This window comes from Pristiophorus japonicus, chromosome 11 (assembly GCF_044704955.1).
Source record: "Pristiophorus japonicus isolate sPriJap1 chromosome 11, sPriJap1.hap1, whole genome shotgun sequence".
NCBI lineage: Eukaryota > Metazoa > Chordata > Chondrichthyes > Pristiophoridae > Pristiophorus > Pristiophorus japonicus.
Genome location: NC_091987.1, coordinates 133,328,096 through 133,347,620, shown reverse-complemented (window position 1 = coordinate 133,347,620; position 19,525 = coordinate 133,328,096). Strand labels below are relative to the sequence as shown.

Below are 19,525 nucleotides of genomic sequence, written 5' to 3'. Positions count from 1 at the left end.
CTAAGGAGAGCATCTCCAACTCCACCTGGGTCACATTCCCAAAGCCTGCACCAGCCATCTTTTTGTCTCTGGGTGAGATGCTGTACCTAAAGCTAGATAAATAGTTTTATTTTGTATCTGTCTGGTCAAACTTATTTTACTTGGAATCCTTGCATCCAGCAGAGAAAGGGGACTTTCAGCCTGTCTGGATTCAAAACCAAGTGAAAAACTATTGTAACCCAGTTGCATCTGGTTCTTTGTAACTGTGATCGGTGTACAGTAGAGACATTGCACAAAATGTCCATCAAGACTGACGCTCAAACTCTCTGCAGGGAAGAGGAAATGTGCCACATGTATTTTGTACATGTGCACTTTACTGTGTTAAACTTGGGTGGTACTGGTGTCTGAGAAGGAAGTTGCATATCATGTCATACTTTTAACAGTTGAGCTCGGAGAAATAACCCTTAACTTGCTTTTATTTCCTGCCCTGGTATCTGTCTCTCTACCATCCCATTTTTTTGTTTCTGCCCCTTTCCCTTTCTTGTTTTTTGTTCTTTCTCTTGTCCCAGGCCTAGTCCATTTTTATATTCGTCAAAATATCTTTACCTACCAATTGGTCATCCAGAGTCGCCTGCGTGATGACTCTTCCTCGCCGCCCCCCCCCCCCGCCATACACATTGATTCTGTCTCTTCACATTTGATATTTGATACGGCCTTTTGTCAGCAACAGCAGCAAAATAATCATTGCACTGGTATGATAGCCTTTTGCTGATTCTCATCCATCCTGCATCCACTACTGAGAGCAGGTTAACAAATGAAGGGCAGCGGGGAAGATGGATAAAAGGACATATCAGAAGGAAAAAGGAGGTATGACAAAAGGATGAATAAATAATGCATGTGGTGTATGTAATGCTGCTTTCATAAAAGTAGTTTCACTTCCTCCCCCCTCCCCTCCTACCCCCAGCCAGGCCAAATCATACATGGTTTGGGTCCCAGCAAGAGAAATAAACCTCATTACAGATTTGCATGATGTCGCATTGATCTTTCTGACTGAGGAATGTATGAAGATTGTAGCTCAATTCCTGCCAATTCTGTACTGTTTGTTTGAAAGATTGCCCAAGTATAAGTCTGATATCTGTGTTGCCTATGGGGATCATGAAGAATAGGTGGAGGATAAAAAGTCCCCTGCAGCAGTCCCTGACTAGCCTTAGTGTGTCATGGTTTATACCAGCCTGTCTTGACCACAGAGTAAACCTAGGTAAAGGAGAGGTACCTGTACTAAGCATGTCCAAACACATGTATAGTATACCGCAGCAAGGTACAGCGCGAGCTGGTGCAGGAGGGCGACGGCAGTGAAGAGGGACATCATCAAGGTCCAGGTCGGTGATTGGAGCATGGGCAGGTACAGCAGGAGTGGCAAGATCGGGGCGAAGGAGCAGCGAGAGATTGTAGAGGGACGTGATCGGGGCCCAGAGAAGCGCGAGTTCGGGGCCAGAAGAGGCATGAGCCCAGGGGCAACACGGCCCAGCCCACACTGCGATATGTGTGCGCACTAGGCCCGTGCAGCAGAGCAGATCTCCAGTCGTCTTGGTTTATCCTTGCCACTGGACCAAGACCTAGCTCTGTCAAGCCCGTGTGGTGGCTGATGTGCAGCGGCCACCCCATGTTTAAAAAAATCCACGCACAGGCATCTTCCACCCCACAGTATGTAGTTCAGGATCTGGAATATTAGGTCCTTCATTGATACACCTGTGAACGCATCCTTTTTTGGCGGGAAAACAAGTCATCCTCGTTTCGAGGGACTGCCTATGAATGATGATATTATGATCAGCTTGGTTGATATACCAAGCCAAAAGTGAACCTGATTTCTGCACACAGATATATTTTTTCCTTGAGTTGTCTTCACCTTTGTTCAAATAGTTCTGACATAGGGCCTGCTTGTGGATCTTTACCGAAACATGTATCAGTTTGTCCAAATTTCAAAACAAACCCATTCTTTTCGAATGCGAAATGTATTCAGAAGAAGTCCAGTGTACACATTGCAAGGTTAGACTGTTGCCAAACAATACATAAGGAACTGAGCCAATATCCTGCTTCATGCACTGTTCTCTGCATACATTCTAAGTTGCAAAATGATTTGTTGCCCAATCTGTGACCCCTGAGCCCTATATGTGGCAAGTTTCTTACTCCCTGGTATGACCTGTTTGAATTTTGGGGGCTCAAAATTTGGAAAGTGCTGTTCTTCGCGCTGTGGGGTCACAGTCTCAGAATAAGGGGTCGGCCATTTTTGACTGAGATGAGAAATTTATTCACTCAAAGGGATTCCTGTAATTTTTTGGGGGCGGCATCGCGGCCACTGTAACGGGCTGTGCGGCCCATTCAAAAACCCGCGCATGCATTTTTTTGTTCCAATTTAAAAGCTGGCTCACCGGCTCTATGGAATTCCTGGAGCATTGGTTGTGAATCTTTGGAATTCTCTACTCTGGAGAGCTATAGAGGCTCAGTTGTTGAGTATATTCAAGACAGAGATCGATAGATTTTTGGATACTAAGGGAATCAATGGATATAGGGTTAGTGAGGAAAGGTGGAGTTGAGATAGATCAGCCATGATCTCGTTGAATTGAAGGACTGAGTGACCTGCTCCTGCCCTTATATCTTATTGGTGGAGAAATCTTCAATTAGAACACCAAGATTTGTTAGGATTACAATCTGACATATATGTAAGTTAAAGGGAACAGGGGGTTAACATTTTTAAGTTCCCCCTCCTCCCCAAGGCTGCATGGTACGCACCTTTGTAGCCCATTAAAAACAAAAAACACTCCTGTCACAATGGATCATATATGATCGTTTGAATGATGTAGAGCAATGTTAACATTTCCTATGCTTTATATGTGAGGCTGAAAATTGATCGTAACAAATCTGGATGTGAATCTCAAATTTTGGTATTGCAGTTTGGCTCAGTTGGTAGTACTCTTGTCTCCGAGTCACAAAGTTGTAGATTCAAGCTCCATTGTGGACATGACCATATAATCTAGGTTGACACCTCAGTGCAATTATTGAGGGATTGCTGCATTGTTGGAAATGCTGTCTTTTGTGTGAGACATTGAACTGAGGCTCTGTCTGATCAGGGTGATGCAGATGTTGCGATTTGAAGAAGGAGAAGCTCTCCTAGTGTCTTGACCATATTCTGCAGAACACCAAAGGGCAGAAAATGCTAGTGGGAGTTGTGTACAGACCACCAAACAGTAGTAGTGAGGTTGGCGATGGCATCAAACATGAAATTAGGGATGCATGCAATAAAGGTACAGCAGTTATCATGAGTGACTTTAATCTACATGTAGATTGGGCTAACCAAACTGGTAGCAATACGGTGGAGGAGGATTTCCTGGAGTGTATCAGGGATGGTTTTCCAGATCAATATGTCGAGGAACCAACTTAGAGAGATGGCCATCCTAGACTGGGTGTTGTGTAATGAGAGAGGACTAATTAGCAATCTTGTTGTGCAAGGCTCCTTGGAGAAGAATGACCATAGTATGGTAGAATTCTTCATTAAGATGGAGAGTGACACAGTTAATTCAGAGACTAGCGTCCTGAACTTAAAGAAAGGTAACTTCGATGGTATGAGACGTGAATTGGCTAGGATAGACTGGCGAATGATACTTAAAGGGTTGACGGTGGATAGGCAATAGCAGACATTTAAAGATCACATGGATGAACTTTAACAATTGTACATCCCTGTCTGGCGTAAAAATAAAACGGGAAAGATGGCTCAACTGTGGCTAACAAGGAAAATTAGGGATAGTGTTAAATCCAAGGAAGAGGCATATAAATTGGCCAGAAAAAGCAGCAAACCTAAGGACTGAGAGAAATTTAGAATTCAGCAGAGGAGGACAAAGGGTTTAATTAGGAGGGGGCAAATAGAGTATGAGAGGAAGCTTGCAGGGAACATAAAAACTGCCTGTAAAAGCTTCGATAGATATGCGAAGAGGAAAAGATTAATGAAGACAAATGTAGGTCCCTTGCAGTCAGAATCAGGTGAATTAATAATGGGGAACAAAGAAATGGCAGACCAATTGAACAAATACTTTGGTTCTGGCTTCACTAAGGAAGACACAAATAACCTTCCGGATATACTAGGGGACCGAGGGTCTAGCGAGAAGGAGGAACTGAAGGAAATCCTTCTTGGTCAGGAAATTGTTAGGGAAATTGATGGAATTGAAGGTCGATAAATCCCCAGGGCCTGCTTAAGGAAGTGGCCCTAGAAATAGTGGATGCATTGGTGGTCATTTTCCAACATTCTATAGACTCTGGATCAGTTCCTATGGATTGGAGGGTAGCTAATGCAACACCACTTTTTAAAAAATGGAGGGAGAGAGAAAAACAAGGAATTATAGACCGGTTAGCCTGACATCGGTAGTGGGGAAAATGTTGGAATCAATTATTATAGATGTAATAGCAGCGCATTTGGAAAGCAGTGACAGGATCGGTCCAAGTCAGCATGGATTTGTGAAAGGGAAATCATGCTTGACAAATCTCCGAGAATTTTTTGAGGATGTAACTAGTAGAGTGTACAAAGGAGAACCAGTAGATGTGGTGTATTTGGACTTTCAAAAGGCTTTGACAAGGTCCCACACAAGAGATTGGTGTGCAAAATTAAAGCACATGATATTGGGGGTAATGTATTGACGTGAATAGAGAACTGGTTGGCAGACAGGAAGCAAAGAGTAGGAATAAACGGGTCCTTTTCAGAATGGCAGGCAGTGACTAGTGGGGTATCGCAAAGTTCAGTGCTGGGATCCCAGCTATTTACAATATACATTTATGATTTAGACAAAGGAATTGAATGTAATATCTCCAAGTTTGCAGATGACACTAAGCTTGGTGGCAGTGTGAGCTCTGAGGAGGATGCTAAGAGGCTGCAGGGTGACTTGGACAGGTTAGATGAGTGGGAAAATGCATGGCAGATGCGGTATAATATAGATAAATGTGAGGTTATCCACTTTGGTGGCAAAAACATGAAGGCAGAATATTATCTGAATGGTGACAGATTAGGAAAAGGGGAGGTGCAATGAGACCTGGGTGCCATGGTACATCAGACATTGAAAGTTGGCATGCAGGTACAGCAGGCGGTGAAGAAGGCAAACGGCATGTTGGCCTTAATAGTGAGAGGATTTGAGTATAAGAGCAGGGAGGTCTTACTGCAGTTGTACAGGGCCTTGGTGAGGCCACACCTTGAATATTGTGTTAGTTTTGGTCTCCTAATCTGAGGAAGGACATTCTTGCTATTGAGGGAGTGCAACGAAGGTTCACCAGACTGATTCCCGGGATGGCAGGACTGACATATGAGGAGAGATTCGATCGACTGGGCCTGTATTTACTGGAGTTTAGAAGGATGAAAGGGGATCTCATAGAAACATATAAAATTCTGACGGGATTGGACAGGTTAGATGCAGGAAGAATGTTCCCAATGTTGGGGAAGTCCAGGACCAGGGGTCACAGTCTTAGGATAAGGGGTAAGCCATTTAGGACCGAGATGAGGAGAAACTTCTTCACTCAGAGAATTGTGAACCTGTGGAATTCTCTACCACAGAAAGTTGTTGAGGCCAGTTCGTTAGATATTTTCAAAAGGAAGTTTGATGTGGCCCTTACGGCTAAAGGGATCAAGGGGTATGGAGAGAAAGCAAGAATTGGGTACTAAAATTACATGATCAGCCATGATCATACTGAATGGTGGTGCACTCTCGAAGGGCCGAATGGCCTACTCCACCTATTTTCTATGTTTCCCTCATCAACCAACATTACCAAAACAGATTATTCGGTCATTCTTTCCTTTTGGTACTTGTGGGATCTTACAATCCACAAATTGCCTACCATTTTTGTCTATATGATAACAGTTAATGCACTTCAAAAGTAATCCATTGATTGTTAGTTGCTTTGGGATGTCCTGAGAGCATTGAAATGCTATATAAATTCGTGTTCCTACTTTGAATAATAATTTGCTTAAAGATAGACACCGCCTCGATCACCAGGTGGAAAAATGAATGCATTAGCACACATTCTGCATGATAATGTATTTTTCTATTGTTATCTGGTGATAGACTTAAGCATTTATTAATTTTTACCTTAATTAGGACATGTAAATTGAGGTTGCCGTGGTGCTGACCTGCAGTTTATATACTGTTTTGCCGTACGGTATTCATAAGGCTGGGGAATGTCAGAAGTTTCTAAAGTAATTTACTGAAATTACTAAATTAACTTAAGTTACTGGTTTAAAATGTTTTCAAATAATGTAAAAATATATTAGAGGATCTTTACATTTCCCAGTTCGGCATCCAGAGTCGCCTTCACATTTCTCTCCTCCTCAGCCCCTCTCTTCTCCTTCCCACCTTGATTTTTTCCTTTTGATGTAATACTGATGCATTAAATCTGCAAGGTGTAATAATCAGCATTTGTCGAAGCAAAATCAAGGCTCTGGACCAAGGTGAATGCTTAGCATCACTTAAAATGGAGTTCTCAAATGTATAATTTTTAAACATTTAGAACTGAGAAATTCAGAACTTAACCTTTTTTACAAATGCATTGTTCTTGTTCAGTATCAATTCCCCACATTTTTGAAAACTGCTTATGAAGACTTCTTTGTTGTTGTCTGAGCTCCTCTGAAGCTGTAGGCCTAAATATTTGGTGAGCTCAAATGCTGGTAATTGCAAAATCACGACCAGGAAATATCTAATAGAAAGCACAGAGCATGCGTTTGTGCCCTGGCACCTAAAATAGCAGACCGCTTAGCAATGCTGTAATGTAAAAATACTAATTTATGACCTGTATATTGGATGCAGCATCTCACTTTTTGAGTATATTTTTGACTCACTCTAATAACATTGTGGTACCAAGCTCCTGATAATTCACTTACGAGTTGAGAAACTACTTTAAATTGAGGGTGCACCACATCCAAAATAAATTAAACTTTTAAAAGACATTATTAGGATGATTATTATTGCGTTTACCTGTTAAAGGGTCCTGTGTAACCCTAATAGGATTCTTGTTTCTTCACTGTGGCCAGTTTTGGTTCCATTTACTGTGCAACCTAACATGTAGGATTTAACATGATCCCTCTTCTACCCCCCAGAAAAAAGTTCAGATTGAATACAGGTTTCTGAAGTTTGAGTCCTGTGCCTCATACAAAGAGCTATCACTTCTGTTTGGTCATGATTTGTAATTGCAAAGATGGCATTTTTTTTTGGTCACGTGACACTGATTGTTCAATTCAGCCATTTTCATAACAAAAGGCTGCTCTGAATCCAGTGGTACAGTGACTAATGCACCTGATCTGTTCCATTGTGATTTAAGGACAGCCCTTTTCCCACTCCTAAGTACATAATAGGATATGCCAATAGTTTTATTTATTCTAATACTATATTTTTGGAAGCTTTATTTTGGGAATGCTAATAGTAATGTTTTTGTCTCTTGGTGATGTTCGTAGGGACTGACTGCTGGCCAGTCCCTATGATCAGCCATAGGGTAAGCAGCTGTGCACGGGGGAGGTTGATTATAATTGGGGGAAAGGGGATAGGAAATGTAACAGAATGTGATCACAAATGAAGAGTTCTTGATGGCATCATTTTGTAGACATTGCCTTACTCAAAGCATCAGCATTAATATCTTATATCATCTATAGTGTAAATGTAGCTTGAATCCAGAGTTTGGACCTAATGACACTGGAGCAAAGAGGAGTGAAATTCCCTGGAATAGGGAGCTTCCCCTCAGAAACAGTTAGTTTGGGCCTTGATGCCCAATTTACAGTGTTCACGTTTTGTGTTTGAAGCTAAAACCATTTTGCAGCAACGTTAACCTACTAGTGTGAATGCATTGTTTAAAAATCTCTTTTTGGTGTTTTCTGCTGTGCACAGCATAGTTGATTTCATGATCATTTGGGGTTAGTTGTTGCTTCATTTCCTTCTACTTCATGAGCTTTACCTCTGCTGAATTCAAAATCATTCCAGCCAGAGATGTCGAGTGGGTAATCCTTCTCGGTCCCCTCCTGAGGTCCCCACCATCAGAGAAGCCAGTCTTCAGCCAATTCGATCACATCATGTGATATAAAGAAACGGCTGAGTGCACTAGACACAGCAAAGATTATGGGCCCCAATAACATTCGGTTGATGCTGGGGTTGTTTGCTGATAATTGCACAGTGATCAGCTTCATCTGCAATTTCTCAAATAATGAAGCAGTCCATGCCCGTATGCAGCAAGACCCAGACAACATGCAAGTGGCAAGTAACATTTGCACTGCACAAGTGCCAGGCAATGATCATCTCCAACAAGAGAATCTAACCACCTCCCCATGACATTCAATGGCATTACCATCACCAAGACCTGTCCTCCAGAACTAGCCTCATCTCTAGCCAAGCTGTTCCAGTACAACTACAACACTGCCATCTACCCGATAATGTGAAAAATTGTCCAGGTAGGTCCTGTCCACAAAAAGCAGGACAAATCCAACCCGGGCAATTGCTGCCCTATCAGCCTACTCTTGGTCATCAGCGAAATTATGGTAGTAGTCATCAATAGTGCTATCACAAATACTCAGTCTGGGTACAGCCAGAGCTACCTGGCTCTATATAGCCTTGGTCCAAACATGGACACGAGCTGAATTCCGGAGGTGAGGTGAGAATGACTGCACGTGACCTCTCGGCTGCATTCGACTTGAGTGTGACACCAAGGCACCCTAGTAATTCAATGCGGATCGGGGGAAACTCTCCAGTCGCTGCAGTCATACCTGGCACAAAGGAAGGTGGTTATCATTGTTGGAAGCCAATCATCTCAGCCCCTGGACATCACTGCAAAAGTTCCTCAGAGCAGTGTCTTAGGCCCAACTATCCACTTGCTTCATCAGTGACCTTCCCTCTATCATAATGTCAGAACTGGGGTTGTTTGCTGATGATTGAACAGTGATCAGCTTCATCTGCAATTTCTCAAATAATGAAGCAGTCCATGCCCGTATGCAGCAAGACCCAGACAACATGCAAGTGGCAAGTAACATTTGCACTGCACAAGTGCCAGGCAATGATCATCTCCAACAAGAGAATCTAACAACCTCCCCATGACATTCAATGACATTTGCATCACCAAGACTCCCACCATTAACATCTTGGGGATCATCATTGACCAGAAACTCAACTCGACCAGCCACATAAATGCAGTAGCTACTGGAGCAGGTCAGAGGCTGGATATTCTGCAGCAAATGGCTCACCTCCTGACTCCCCAAAGCTTCTCCACTACCTACAAGGCACAAGTCAGGGGTTTGATGATACTCTTCACTTGTCTAGATAGGTGCAGCTGCAGCAACACACAAAAAGCTCGACACCATCCAGGACAAAGCAGTTCGCTTGATCGCAATCCCATCCATCAGCTTAAAGATCCATTCCCTCCACCACCAGCAGGCCATGCATTGTGTGCTAGCTATAGAAAGCACTGCAGCAGGTCACCACGGCTTGTTTTAGCAGCACTTCCCAAACCTGTGACCACCACCACCATCTCCAAGTCAGACACCATCCTGACTTGGAAATATATTGTTGTTCCTTCATCGTTGTTGGGTCAAAATCCTGGGACTCCCTACTTAACAGCACTGTGGGAGTACCACATGGACTGCTGCAGTTCAAGAAAGCAGCTCACCACCTTCTTGAGGGAAACTAGGAATGGTCAATAAATGTTGGCACCGGTGCCCATATCACGAGAACAGATCTATCTAAAAAATGAAATATCCTCGACCTGCTACATTTGTGTTCAGCAGAAACTGGGATCAGACCTCTGAAAATTCAAATATTGCTTTTAGACCAATTCGAAGCAGGTTATTTTTATGAAAACTATTGCATTTAATATTGTAACCATTATTCTTTAAAGCTCTTTCAGTTCTTTGTGGGTAAATAAAATCACTGAATTTACAAAATGGTTGCGATCTGAATTGCTAAATTTTACATTTGGAAATATTTTCCTTTGCTTTTTAGAACTGTTTTCTTGTGTATTTTTTTCTATCATACAGTAATATCACAGAAGTACTTTTTTATCTTGTGTAGGACAGTCAGAAGAGAAATCTGACGGCAACAATGGTAAGTGTCATGTAAAAGTAATGAATATTTGTACTTGATTCACTGTCAGAAAATAGCTGAAAGCAGCAGAGTTAAAGACTAGTTATTAAAGCATTTTGATTTGTGCTTTTGTTTTTAATTTTTGCAAGTTTTCTTAGCAAGAGTTTGAATAAGAACTCAATAAATGTGGTCAGTTCCAAGCAGACCTTGTTTGTATGAATTAATTATATTGGATTCGCAGTCTGAGAATGAAGTTCATAAAATGCAGTGCTAGGAAAGGCTGCCCTCGTGCGCCAAGATACCGTACCACAGATTAGTAGGAGTACATAATTGTGGTCACAGTTTGCCGCCTGAGTGAGTTCCTGATCTCGGCTGGGCTGTAAGACAGTAGGTGAGGTTGAGAATTGCTGGAATCGCTTTGTAGACTCACTAGTGGTTGGCTCGAGTCCCATTGGAGAGGTCTTTCAGTAAGGTGATGGTGTGTAGTGGGGACAAGGGGAAAGCAGTCATGAGAAACAGAAGCTTGAAATGGAGCAGTAGGTTTGCTTATTGCTTAAATTCATCTCTAGAAGTTGGGTTCCAATCTACTACAGAACCTGTTTTCTGGCTACGAGTCCTGTGTGGAAAGCTTGGAATGTTTCAACCTGACTCTTATTTTACATTTCTGAAGTTGGGGCTGAGTTTAAAAAAACAAGAGTTGAATTTATACAACACCTTACCATATCTCTCAAATGTTCCAAAATGCTTCACCTGCAATGAATTGAAAGAAGTGGAGTGACTAGTTATTTTGCAAAGATGGAACCCAATTTATGTAAAGCTGGATCCCACAAGCCGACCTGAACAGATGATCAGTTAGTATGTTTGGTGATGGTGGGGGGAGGTATGTTAAGGGGGAATTTTACTCTTCACCTGGTTCTGGAACATCTCACCTGGTTCTGGAACATCTGACCTGGGATATCTGGCTTTGATACATGCTGCCAAAAGTGAAAAGGTATTTCATTATCCAGCACTGAAATTGTTCACTTTAATGAGGCATAAGATTATCATAGAATGGTTACAGCACAGAAGGAGGTCATTCGGCCTGTCAAGTCCGTGCCGGCTCTCTGCAAGAGCACTTCAGCTAGTCCCACTCCCCCGCCCTTTCCCTATAGCCTTGCAAAATGTTTTCTTTCAGGTACTGATCCAATTCCCTATTGAAAGCCATGATTGAATCTGCTTCCGCCGCCCTTTTAGGCAGTGCATTTCAGATCATAACCACTTGCTGCGTAAAAAATGTTTTTCCTCCTGTTGCCTTTGGTTCTCCTGCCAATCACCTTAAATCTGTGTCCTGTGGTTCTCGACCCTTCCACCAATGGGAACAGTTGCTCTCGATCTACTCTGTCCAGACCGCTCATGATTTTGAACACCTTTATCAAATCTCCTCTCAACCTTCTCTGCTCTAAGGAGAATAACCCTAGCTTTTCCAGTCTATCCATGTAACTGAAGTCCCTCATCCCTGGAACCATTCTTGTAAATCTTTTCTGCACCCACTCTAAGGCCTTCACATCCTTCCTAAATTGCAGTGCCCAGAATTGGGCACAATACTCCAGCTGAGGCCGAACCAGTGTTTTATAAAGGTTCATTATAACTTCCCTGTTTTTGTACTCTATGCCTCTATTTATGAAGCCTAGGATCCCGTATGCTTTGTTAACCGCTTTCTCAACCTGCCCTGCCACCTTCAATGATTTGTGTACATATACCCCCAGAACATCCCTGTTTGTACACCTCCTTTAGGATTGTACCCTTTAGTTTATATTTCCTCTTTTCGTTCTTCATACCAAAATGTATCACTTAGCACTTTTCTGTGTTAAATTTAATTTACCACTTGTTCGCCTATTCCATCAACCTGTCTATGTCTTCTTGAAGTCTATCACTATCCTCCTCACTGTTCACTATACTTCGAAGTTTTGTGTCATCTGCAAATTTTGAAGTAGTGCCCTGTACTCCCAAGTCCAAGTCATTTAATATATATCAAAAAAAGCAGTGGTCCTGGAACTGACCCCTGGGGCACACCACTGTATACCTTCCTTCAGTCAAAGAAAAACAACCGTTCACCACTACTCTCTGTTTCCTGTCTCTTAGCCAATTTCATATCCATGCTGCCACTGTCCCTTTTATTCCTTGGGCTTCATATTTGATGGCAAGCCTATTATGTGACATTTTATCAAATGCCTTTTGGAAGTCCATGTACACCACATCAACCACATTGCCCTCAACAGCCCTCTCTGTTACCTTATTAAGAAACTCAAATCAAATTAGTTAAACACGATTTGCCTTTAACAAATCCGTGCTGGCTTTCCTTAATTAATCCACACTTGTCCAAGTGACTGTTAAATTTGTCTCAGATTATTGTTTCTAAAAGCTTCCCCACTACTGAGGTTAAACTGACTGGCCTGTAGTTGCTGGGTTTATCTTTGCACCCTTTTTTGAACACGGGTGTAACATTTGCAATTCTCCAATTCTCTGGCACCAGCCCCGTTTCCAAGGAGTATTGGAAGATTTTGGCCAGTACCTCCGCAATTTCTAGCTTTGCTTTCCTCAGCATCCGAGGATATATCCCATCTGGTCCTGGTGACGTATCTATTTTAAGTACAGCCAGCCCTCTGCCTCTATGATTAGGTCTCCATTTTGGTTCCTAATCGGCCCCACCCCTCCTCTTACTACCCGTTTATTATTTATATGCCTGTAGAAGACTTTTGGATTCCCTTTTATGTTCGCTTCCAATCTATTATCACACTCTCTCTTTGACCCTCTTATTTCCTTTTTCACTTCCCTAAATGTTCCCCTACTGACATGCTCTACTTGACTCACCGTTTTAAAAGCCTGTTTTAACTTTGCTGCTTCATACTCACACTTGCTACAATTATCACTTTTGAGTGAATGATGGTATCAGTATTTTACACTATAGGCACTTGCATTAATATAGCACCTTTTAAAGTAAAGAAACACCCGAAGGCACTTCACAGATCGGCACAAGTAAATGGATGGCAAGCCAGCAAGAGAACAATTAGGAGGATTGACCAATAATTTTTGTTGCATTGATGGGTTTTGAGAAGATGTTTAACAGTGGTGAGAGAGACGGAATGAGGTCGAGGGAGACATTTCTGAGTAAGCTTCACCACCAATGGTGGTGGAAGCATGATGCACAAAAAGCTGGAGCAGGAAGAATGAAGCATTGCGGGGAGGGCGGGAGAGCAGGGCTGGAGGAACTTGGAGCTAGGGTGGGATGCGGCCATATGGCTATTTATAGTCGACGGCAAGAATTTTAAATTTAACGTGTTGGGGACAGGAAGTTGTCTCATCCAAGACTTAACGTCAGATGAACAGTGTGACATTACAGAGGCAGTGGTGGTGGTAAATGTTGTGTTATAGAGCTAGTGTACAGTTTAATTGAAGGGACTTGTGAAGATTGTTATCCAAAGTTAGGAAAGATTGAAGCTGGTTTATGGGAAACAAGGTTTATGGCTAATTTCCTTTTTTTTAACCGTACATCAATGTTGAAACATCCAATTCCAGATTAAACTTTACCTGTTTTTTGTTTTGTTTTTACTGAATGTAGAATAGGTTGTTGCCTTTACATATGTAGCTTCAGTTCATCTACACACACCAAGATTACAGAGATGCAGAGAAACAACATTTGTATAGCAGGCGGATTTCTGAATTGATTCCACTCTTAAAAAGGAATGGTGAAAATCACAGGATAAGCCACAACAATACTTAAATATTTCCCAATCCAGGATATTGGAGAGGGTGGTGGATGCAACAAGTAAACTTTGTATGCAGTAATAGTAACAAAGAAATGTCAAGATTGCAGATGATCAAATGGAGAAATATTACAGAATCAGGGACACATTAAAAGCAGAAACTATTGTATTATTGGTATTTTTGCTCCTAGAATCACTATAAAATGTAGATGGAATTAGTGGAATTCAGTAGTTAAACTAATCTGCAGCACTCCAGACTGACAGTCTGGCGTTTTAGAAAATAAAATTCCTCTTTACTGGCTCCATCCTGCTGATGGTCTCACTCTATCCTGCGTCCCCACTCCTGCTGATGCTCGCTGTCCTTGCAAGTTCTTGCTCGTGCTGATGCTTGATCTCCTGGCTTCTGTCTCCTCCTTTTGATGCTCGCTGAGCCAGCCTACACCACCACTGTTCTGGGCTTTGTTTCAACTCCCTTTAATGCTCTATCTCCCAGCCTTTATCCCTGCTCCTGTTCAAACTGTCCTGAATTTTTAGTGCAGTTGATGCGTGATCTCCCAGCTTCTGTCTTTGCTCATGCTGATGCCTCTGTGCCTGCTGTACCTGATCTTCACCATCATGTCCATCTCCAGTTTCACAGATACTCGCATTTTACATAAGAATTAGGAGCAAGAGTAGTACATTCAGCCCCTCGAGCTGCTCCGCTATTCAATAAAATCATGGCTGATCTTCTGCCTCAACTCCACTTTTCTGCACTGTCCCCATATCCTTTGATTCCTTAATATTCAAAAATCTATCGATCTCCGTCTTAAAAATACTCAAAGACTGAGCCTCCACAGCTCTCTGGGATAGAGAATTCCAAAGCTTCACCACCCTCTGAGTGAAGAAGTTTCTCCTCATCTCAGTCCGACTCCTTATTCCGAGACTGTGACCCCTGGCTCTAGACTCCCAACCATCGGAAACATCCTCCCTGCATCTACCCTGCCAAGCCCTGTAAGAATTTTGTATGTTTCAGTGAGATCACCTCTCATTCTTCTAACTCTAGGGATTTTCTCCGGGATCCATACTTATGTGGATAGTGTAAGAAGAAGTGGAGTAGCATGGATAGAAAGTTGGTTGATGACAAGAAACAAACAGTTAGGGTAAATGAGTGTGGCTCAGATTTGAGAAGGATTCAAAGTGGGGTACCCAAGGGGCCAGTGCTGGGTCCAGTTTCGTTCTCAATGTATGTATTGATGATTTAGACTTGAGCAAAAGGAGCATAATCTCAAAATTTGCTGGCAACACAAAAGTAAGAAATTTGGCAAACTGAGGGGAGGGCTATAAAGACTTAAGGGATATGTTGATAAGTTAGCAGACAACTAGGTGAATTATAATGTGGCTAAGTGTGAGGCAGTGCATTTTGGGAATATACATTAAATGGAAAGATGCTGAAGGGGAGAGACCTAAAGTTCATCTACATATTCCTTTGAAACTGAATGTGGGGTATTAAGACCATAAAAGAGCCAACACCATTTTGGGTTTTATAAATAGGAGCACAGAGTACAAGAGGAATGAAGTAATGTTAGATTTGTACAAAACACTGGTTAGGTAAACATACAGAGAGCTGGGACAGACACAGTGAGTTGAAACTTCCATGTGTGTATGGTTTTGAATTGCCTACCTCATGTTTCATTTTTAAAAGCAAACAGTATTTAATAAGTTGTATCATCGTAATACTGCATGGCCAATAATTGGACATTGTTTTATAACATTTGTGTGGGCAGTAGCAGCGGGTCTGAAATATTTTCACTGCTGTAATATCACAATGTGAAGAGAGTAGCAAAAGTAAACGTTGGTCCCTTAGAGACTGAGACAGGAGAAATTATTATGGGGAATAAGAAAACAGCAGAAACGTTAAACAAATACTTTGTATCTGTCTTCACAGTTGAAGACACAAAAAGCATAACAAAAATGGTGGGAAACCAAGGGGCTAATGAGAGTAAGGAACTTAACATAATTAATATGAGTAGCGAAAAAGTACTAGAGAAACTAATGGGACTAAAAACCAATAAATCCCCTGGACCTGATGGCCTAAAAGAGTTGGCTGCAGAGATAGTGGATGCATTGGTTTTGATCTTCCAAAATTCCCTAGAGTCGAGAACAGTCCCAGCGGATTGGAAGGTAGCAAATGTAACCCCGCTATTCAAGACAGGAGGTAGAGAAAAAGCAGAGAACTACAGGCCAGTTAGCCTGACATCAGTCGTCAGGAAAATACTGGAATCCATTGTTAAGGAAGTGGTATCAGGGCACTTAGAAAATCATAACATGATTAGGCAGAGTCAACCTAATTCCATGGAAGGGAAATCGTGTTTGACAAATTTATTAGAGTTTTTTGAAGATGTAACTAGCAGGGTAGATAAAGGGGAACCAATGGATGTCGTATATTTGGATTTCCAAAATGCATTCGATAAGGTGACTCATAAAAGGTTACACAAGATAAGGACTCATGGGATTGGAGGTAATGTATTAGCATGGATAGAGGATTGGTTAATGGACAGAAAACAGAGAGTAGGGATAAACGGATCTTTCAGGTTGGCAGGCTGTAACTAGTAGGGTGCAGCGAGGATCAGTGCTGGGGCCACAGCTATTTACAATTTATATTAATGACCTAGATGAAGGGATCGAGTGTATTGTATCCAAGTTTGCTGACGATACAAAGCTAGGCTGGATAGTAAGCTGTGAGGAGAACACAAAGAGTCTGCAAAGGGATATAGATAGACTAAGTGAGTGGGCAGTAAGGTGGCAGATGGAGTATAATGTGGGGAAATGTGAAGTTATTCACTTGGTAGGAAGAATAGAAAAACAGGATATTTTTTAAATGGAGAAACTTTTAAATGTTGGTGTTCAGAGAGATTTGGGTGTTGTGCAATAAATAAAAAACTAGCATACAGGTACAGCAAGCAATAAGGAAGGCAAATGGCATGTTGTCCTTTATTGCAAGGGGGTTGGAGTATAAGCGTAAGGAAGTCTTGCTACACTTGTACAGGGCCTTGGTGAGACCGCACCTGGGATACTGTGCACAATTGTGATCTCCTTATCTAAGGAAGGATATACTTGCCTTGGAGGCGGTGCAACGAAGGTTCACTGGTATGAGAGGGCTGACTTATGAGGCAAGATTGTGTAGAATGGGCCTATACTCTCTGGAGTTTAGAAGAATGAGGTGTGATCTCATACAAGATTCTGAAGGGGATTGACAGGGTAGATGCTGAGAGGTTGTTTCCCCCTGGCTGGAGTGTCTAGAATTAGGGGACACAGTCTCGGGATAAGGGGTAGGCCATTTAAGGCAGAGATGAGGAGGAATTTCTTCACTCAGAGGGTTGTGAATCTTTGGAATTCTCTGCCCCTGAGGGCTGTGGATGCTGAGTCTCTGAGTATATTCAAGACTGAGATAGATAGATTTTGGAGTCTAGGGGAATCGAGGGTTATGGAGATCGGGCGGGAAAGTGTTGAGGTCGATGATCAGCCATGATATTATTGAATGGTGGAGCAGGCTCGAGGGGCCGTATGGCCTATTCCTGCTCCTATCTCTTCTGTTCTTATAATGTTTATGCGACTCCTTAATGGAGCTTTGCCTGATTGACTTGCTTTTTGTAATTACATTTCTCTTATTGTTGTGAAATACTACAGAAAGAAATGCAAGTCTGTTTGAAACCTTTTTGCACTATTGAAAAGATTGGTCGCAGTCAATGTTAGAATGTCTCAGAATGAAGGTTGAAATTTACCTCATCCATTGAGTTATTGAACCCAACCACACTGCTCACTGCACTCCTGGGCAAAATAAATGAAATTGTTACATTTTGAAAAATGCTGCAATGGCAGATAGTGCGGCTCAGAAGTTTGTCCAGTCTCCTGTTTAGGAATTTAGGGGTTTTAGAAAATGTAGTTTTACAATTTCATTGCTGGTAGGGACAAGCACCAGGATCAGGTAGGAAACAACAGGACTGAATAAAATGTGGGGTGGCTGAGAGTCAGAGTTGCAAAAAAATTTTTTGGGGGAAGGGGTGTTATTCCCCCTATCTGTTGCTAATCAGTTGGGAGGTAGGAGACAGAGAATAGGGCTAAAGGGTTCATTCTCCGATTGGTGGGCTGTGACAATCTTGTTACCCAGTGATCTGTACCGGAGCTTCAGCTTTTCACCATATTTATCAATGACGGATGAAGAAATAGGACGTTGTACATTCAGGTTTGTAGATGACACTAAGTTAGGAGACGCAGTAAGTTGTGTGGCGAGGAGAAAGAAGTTTCAAAGGGACATAGATTAAGTGGGTGGGCAAAACTATGGCAGATGGAGTTCAATGTGGGCAAGTAGGAAGTCAGTTTAGATCTGCGAAAGGCAAATCAGAAATATTTTCTTAATGGTTAGAGACTAGGAACTGTGGTGGAGCAAAGGGATTTAGGTATCCGTGAATATAAATCACAAAAAACTAGTACACAGGTACAAAAAGTAATCAAAAAGGCTAATGTTGGCCTTTCTCTCAGGGATTGGAATACAAAAGTGAGGAAGCGATGCTTCAGTTGTTTAGAGCTTTGGTTAGACCCTACTTGCAGTATTAGATTTAGTTTTGGGGCATTGAACCTCAGAAAGGATATATCGACCTTGGATGAGGTACAGTGCAGATTCACCAGACTGATTAAATGATTAAATTATGAAGACAGATTGCTTAAACATGGCTTGCATTCCCTTGAGATTAGAAAGAAAGAACTAGCATTTATAAAGCACTTTTCACAACCTCAGGATGTCCCAAAGCACTTTACAGCCAATGAAGTGTAGTCACTGTTGTAATGTAGGAAATCCAGCAGCCAATATGTGCACAGCAAGGTCCCACAAACAGCAATGAGATAATACACAGATAATCTGTTTTAATGGTGTTGGTTGAGGGATAAATATTGGCCAGGACACTGGGAAGAACTGACTTGCTCTTCTTTGAAATAGTGCCATAGGATCTTTTATGTCCACCTGAGAGGGCAGACAAGGCATTGGTTTAACATCTCATCCGAAAGGCGACACCTCCGACAGTGCAGCACTCCCTCAGTACATCAGTGGAGTATCAGCCTAGATTATGTGCCCCAGTCTCTGATTCTGAGTTGAGAGTGCTACCACTGAGCCAAGGCTGACACCATAAGATTGAGCAGTAATCTAATTGAGATATTTAAAACCATTAAGTGATTCAGTCGGGTAGATACAGGAAAACTATTTCCTGTGGTGGGGTAATCCAAAACCACGGGGCATAATCTTAAAATTAGGACATCTTAAAATGTCACCTATTTGAATAGGGTATCATTTTACAGACATTCTCCCATGGTACAGCTTGTGTGATACATATTTCAACGGCAGGGAGAATAACAAATTGAATCCAAAACCCAAAGCAAAAGAGTAAAAGAGCACAGCACTGATAAATAGAACATTGGCAGAAATTAAAAATAAAAGCAAGGGTAACGTGGGAAAGAAACTAGCAACGGAACTCGGCACTTCATAAGTTGTATTTCTGTAAATTGGGGCAACTGTAGCCCTCGTTTCAAAGAAAATATTTCATAGAATTAGTGACCAAATGATGCATTATGGAAAATCATCGAAACACGCTGTGATCTAATGTTTTATTTTTCTCGTAATTTTCTGATATTTTCGTATCATTTTTATTAATGTTGAAAATAATTTAAAAACAGGAAAACACGTGTTTT

The 19,525-nt window shown here is 41.8% G+C and overlaps 1 protein-coding gene across 2 annotated transcripts in view; it reads left to right on the top strand.

The window, feature by feature from the left end:
* Positions 1 to 19,525, top strand: part of gtf2f2a (general transcription factor IIF, polypeptide 2a) — a 118,386-nt gene that overhangs the window by 61,491 nt on the left and 37,370 nt on the right. The window contains exon 5 of one of the 2 annotated variants that reach the window (XM_070894096.1): positions 10,053 to 10,085. The exons of the other annotated variant lie outside the window; for it this stretch is intronic. Within the exon in view, the coding sequence (XP_070750197.1) occupies positions 10,053 to 10,085 (33 nt within the window). The remainder of the gene's footprint in view (positions 1 to 10,052; positions 10,086 to 19,525) is intronic. 2 annotated transcript variants of the gene reach the window in all.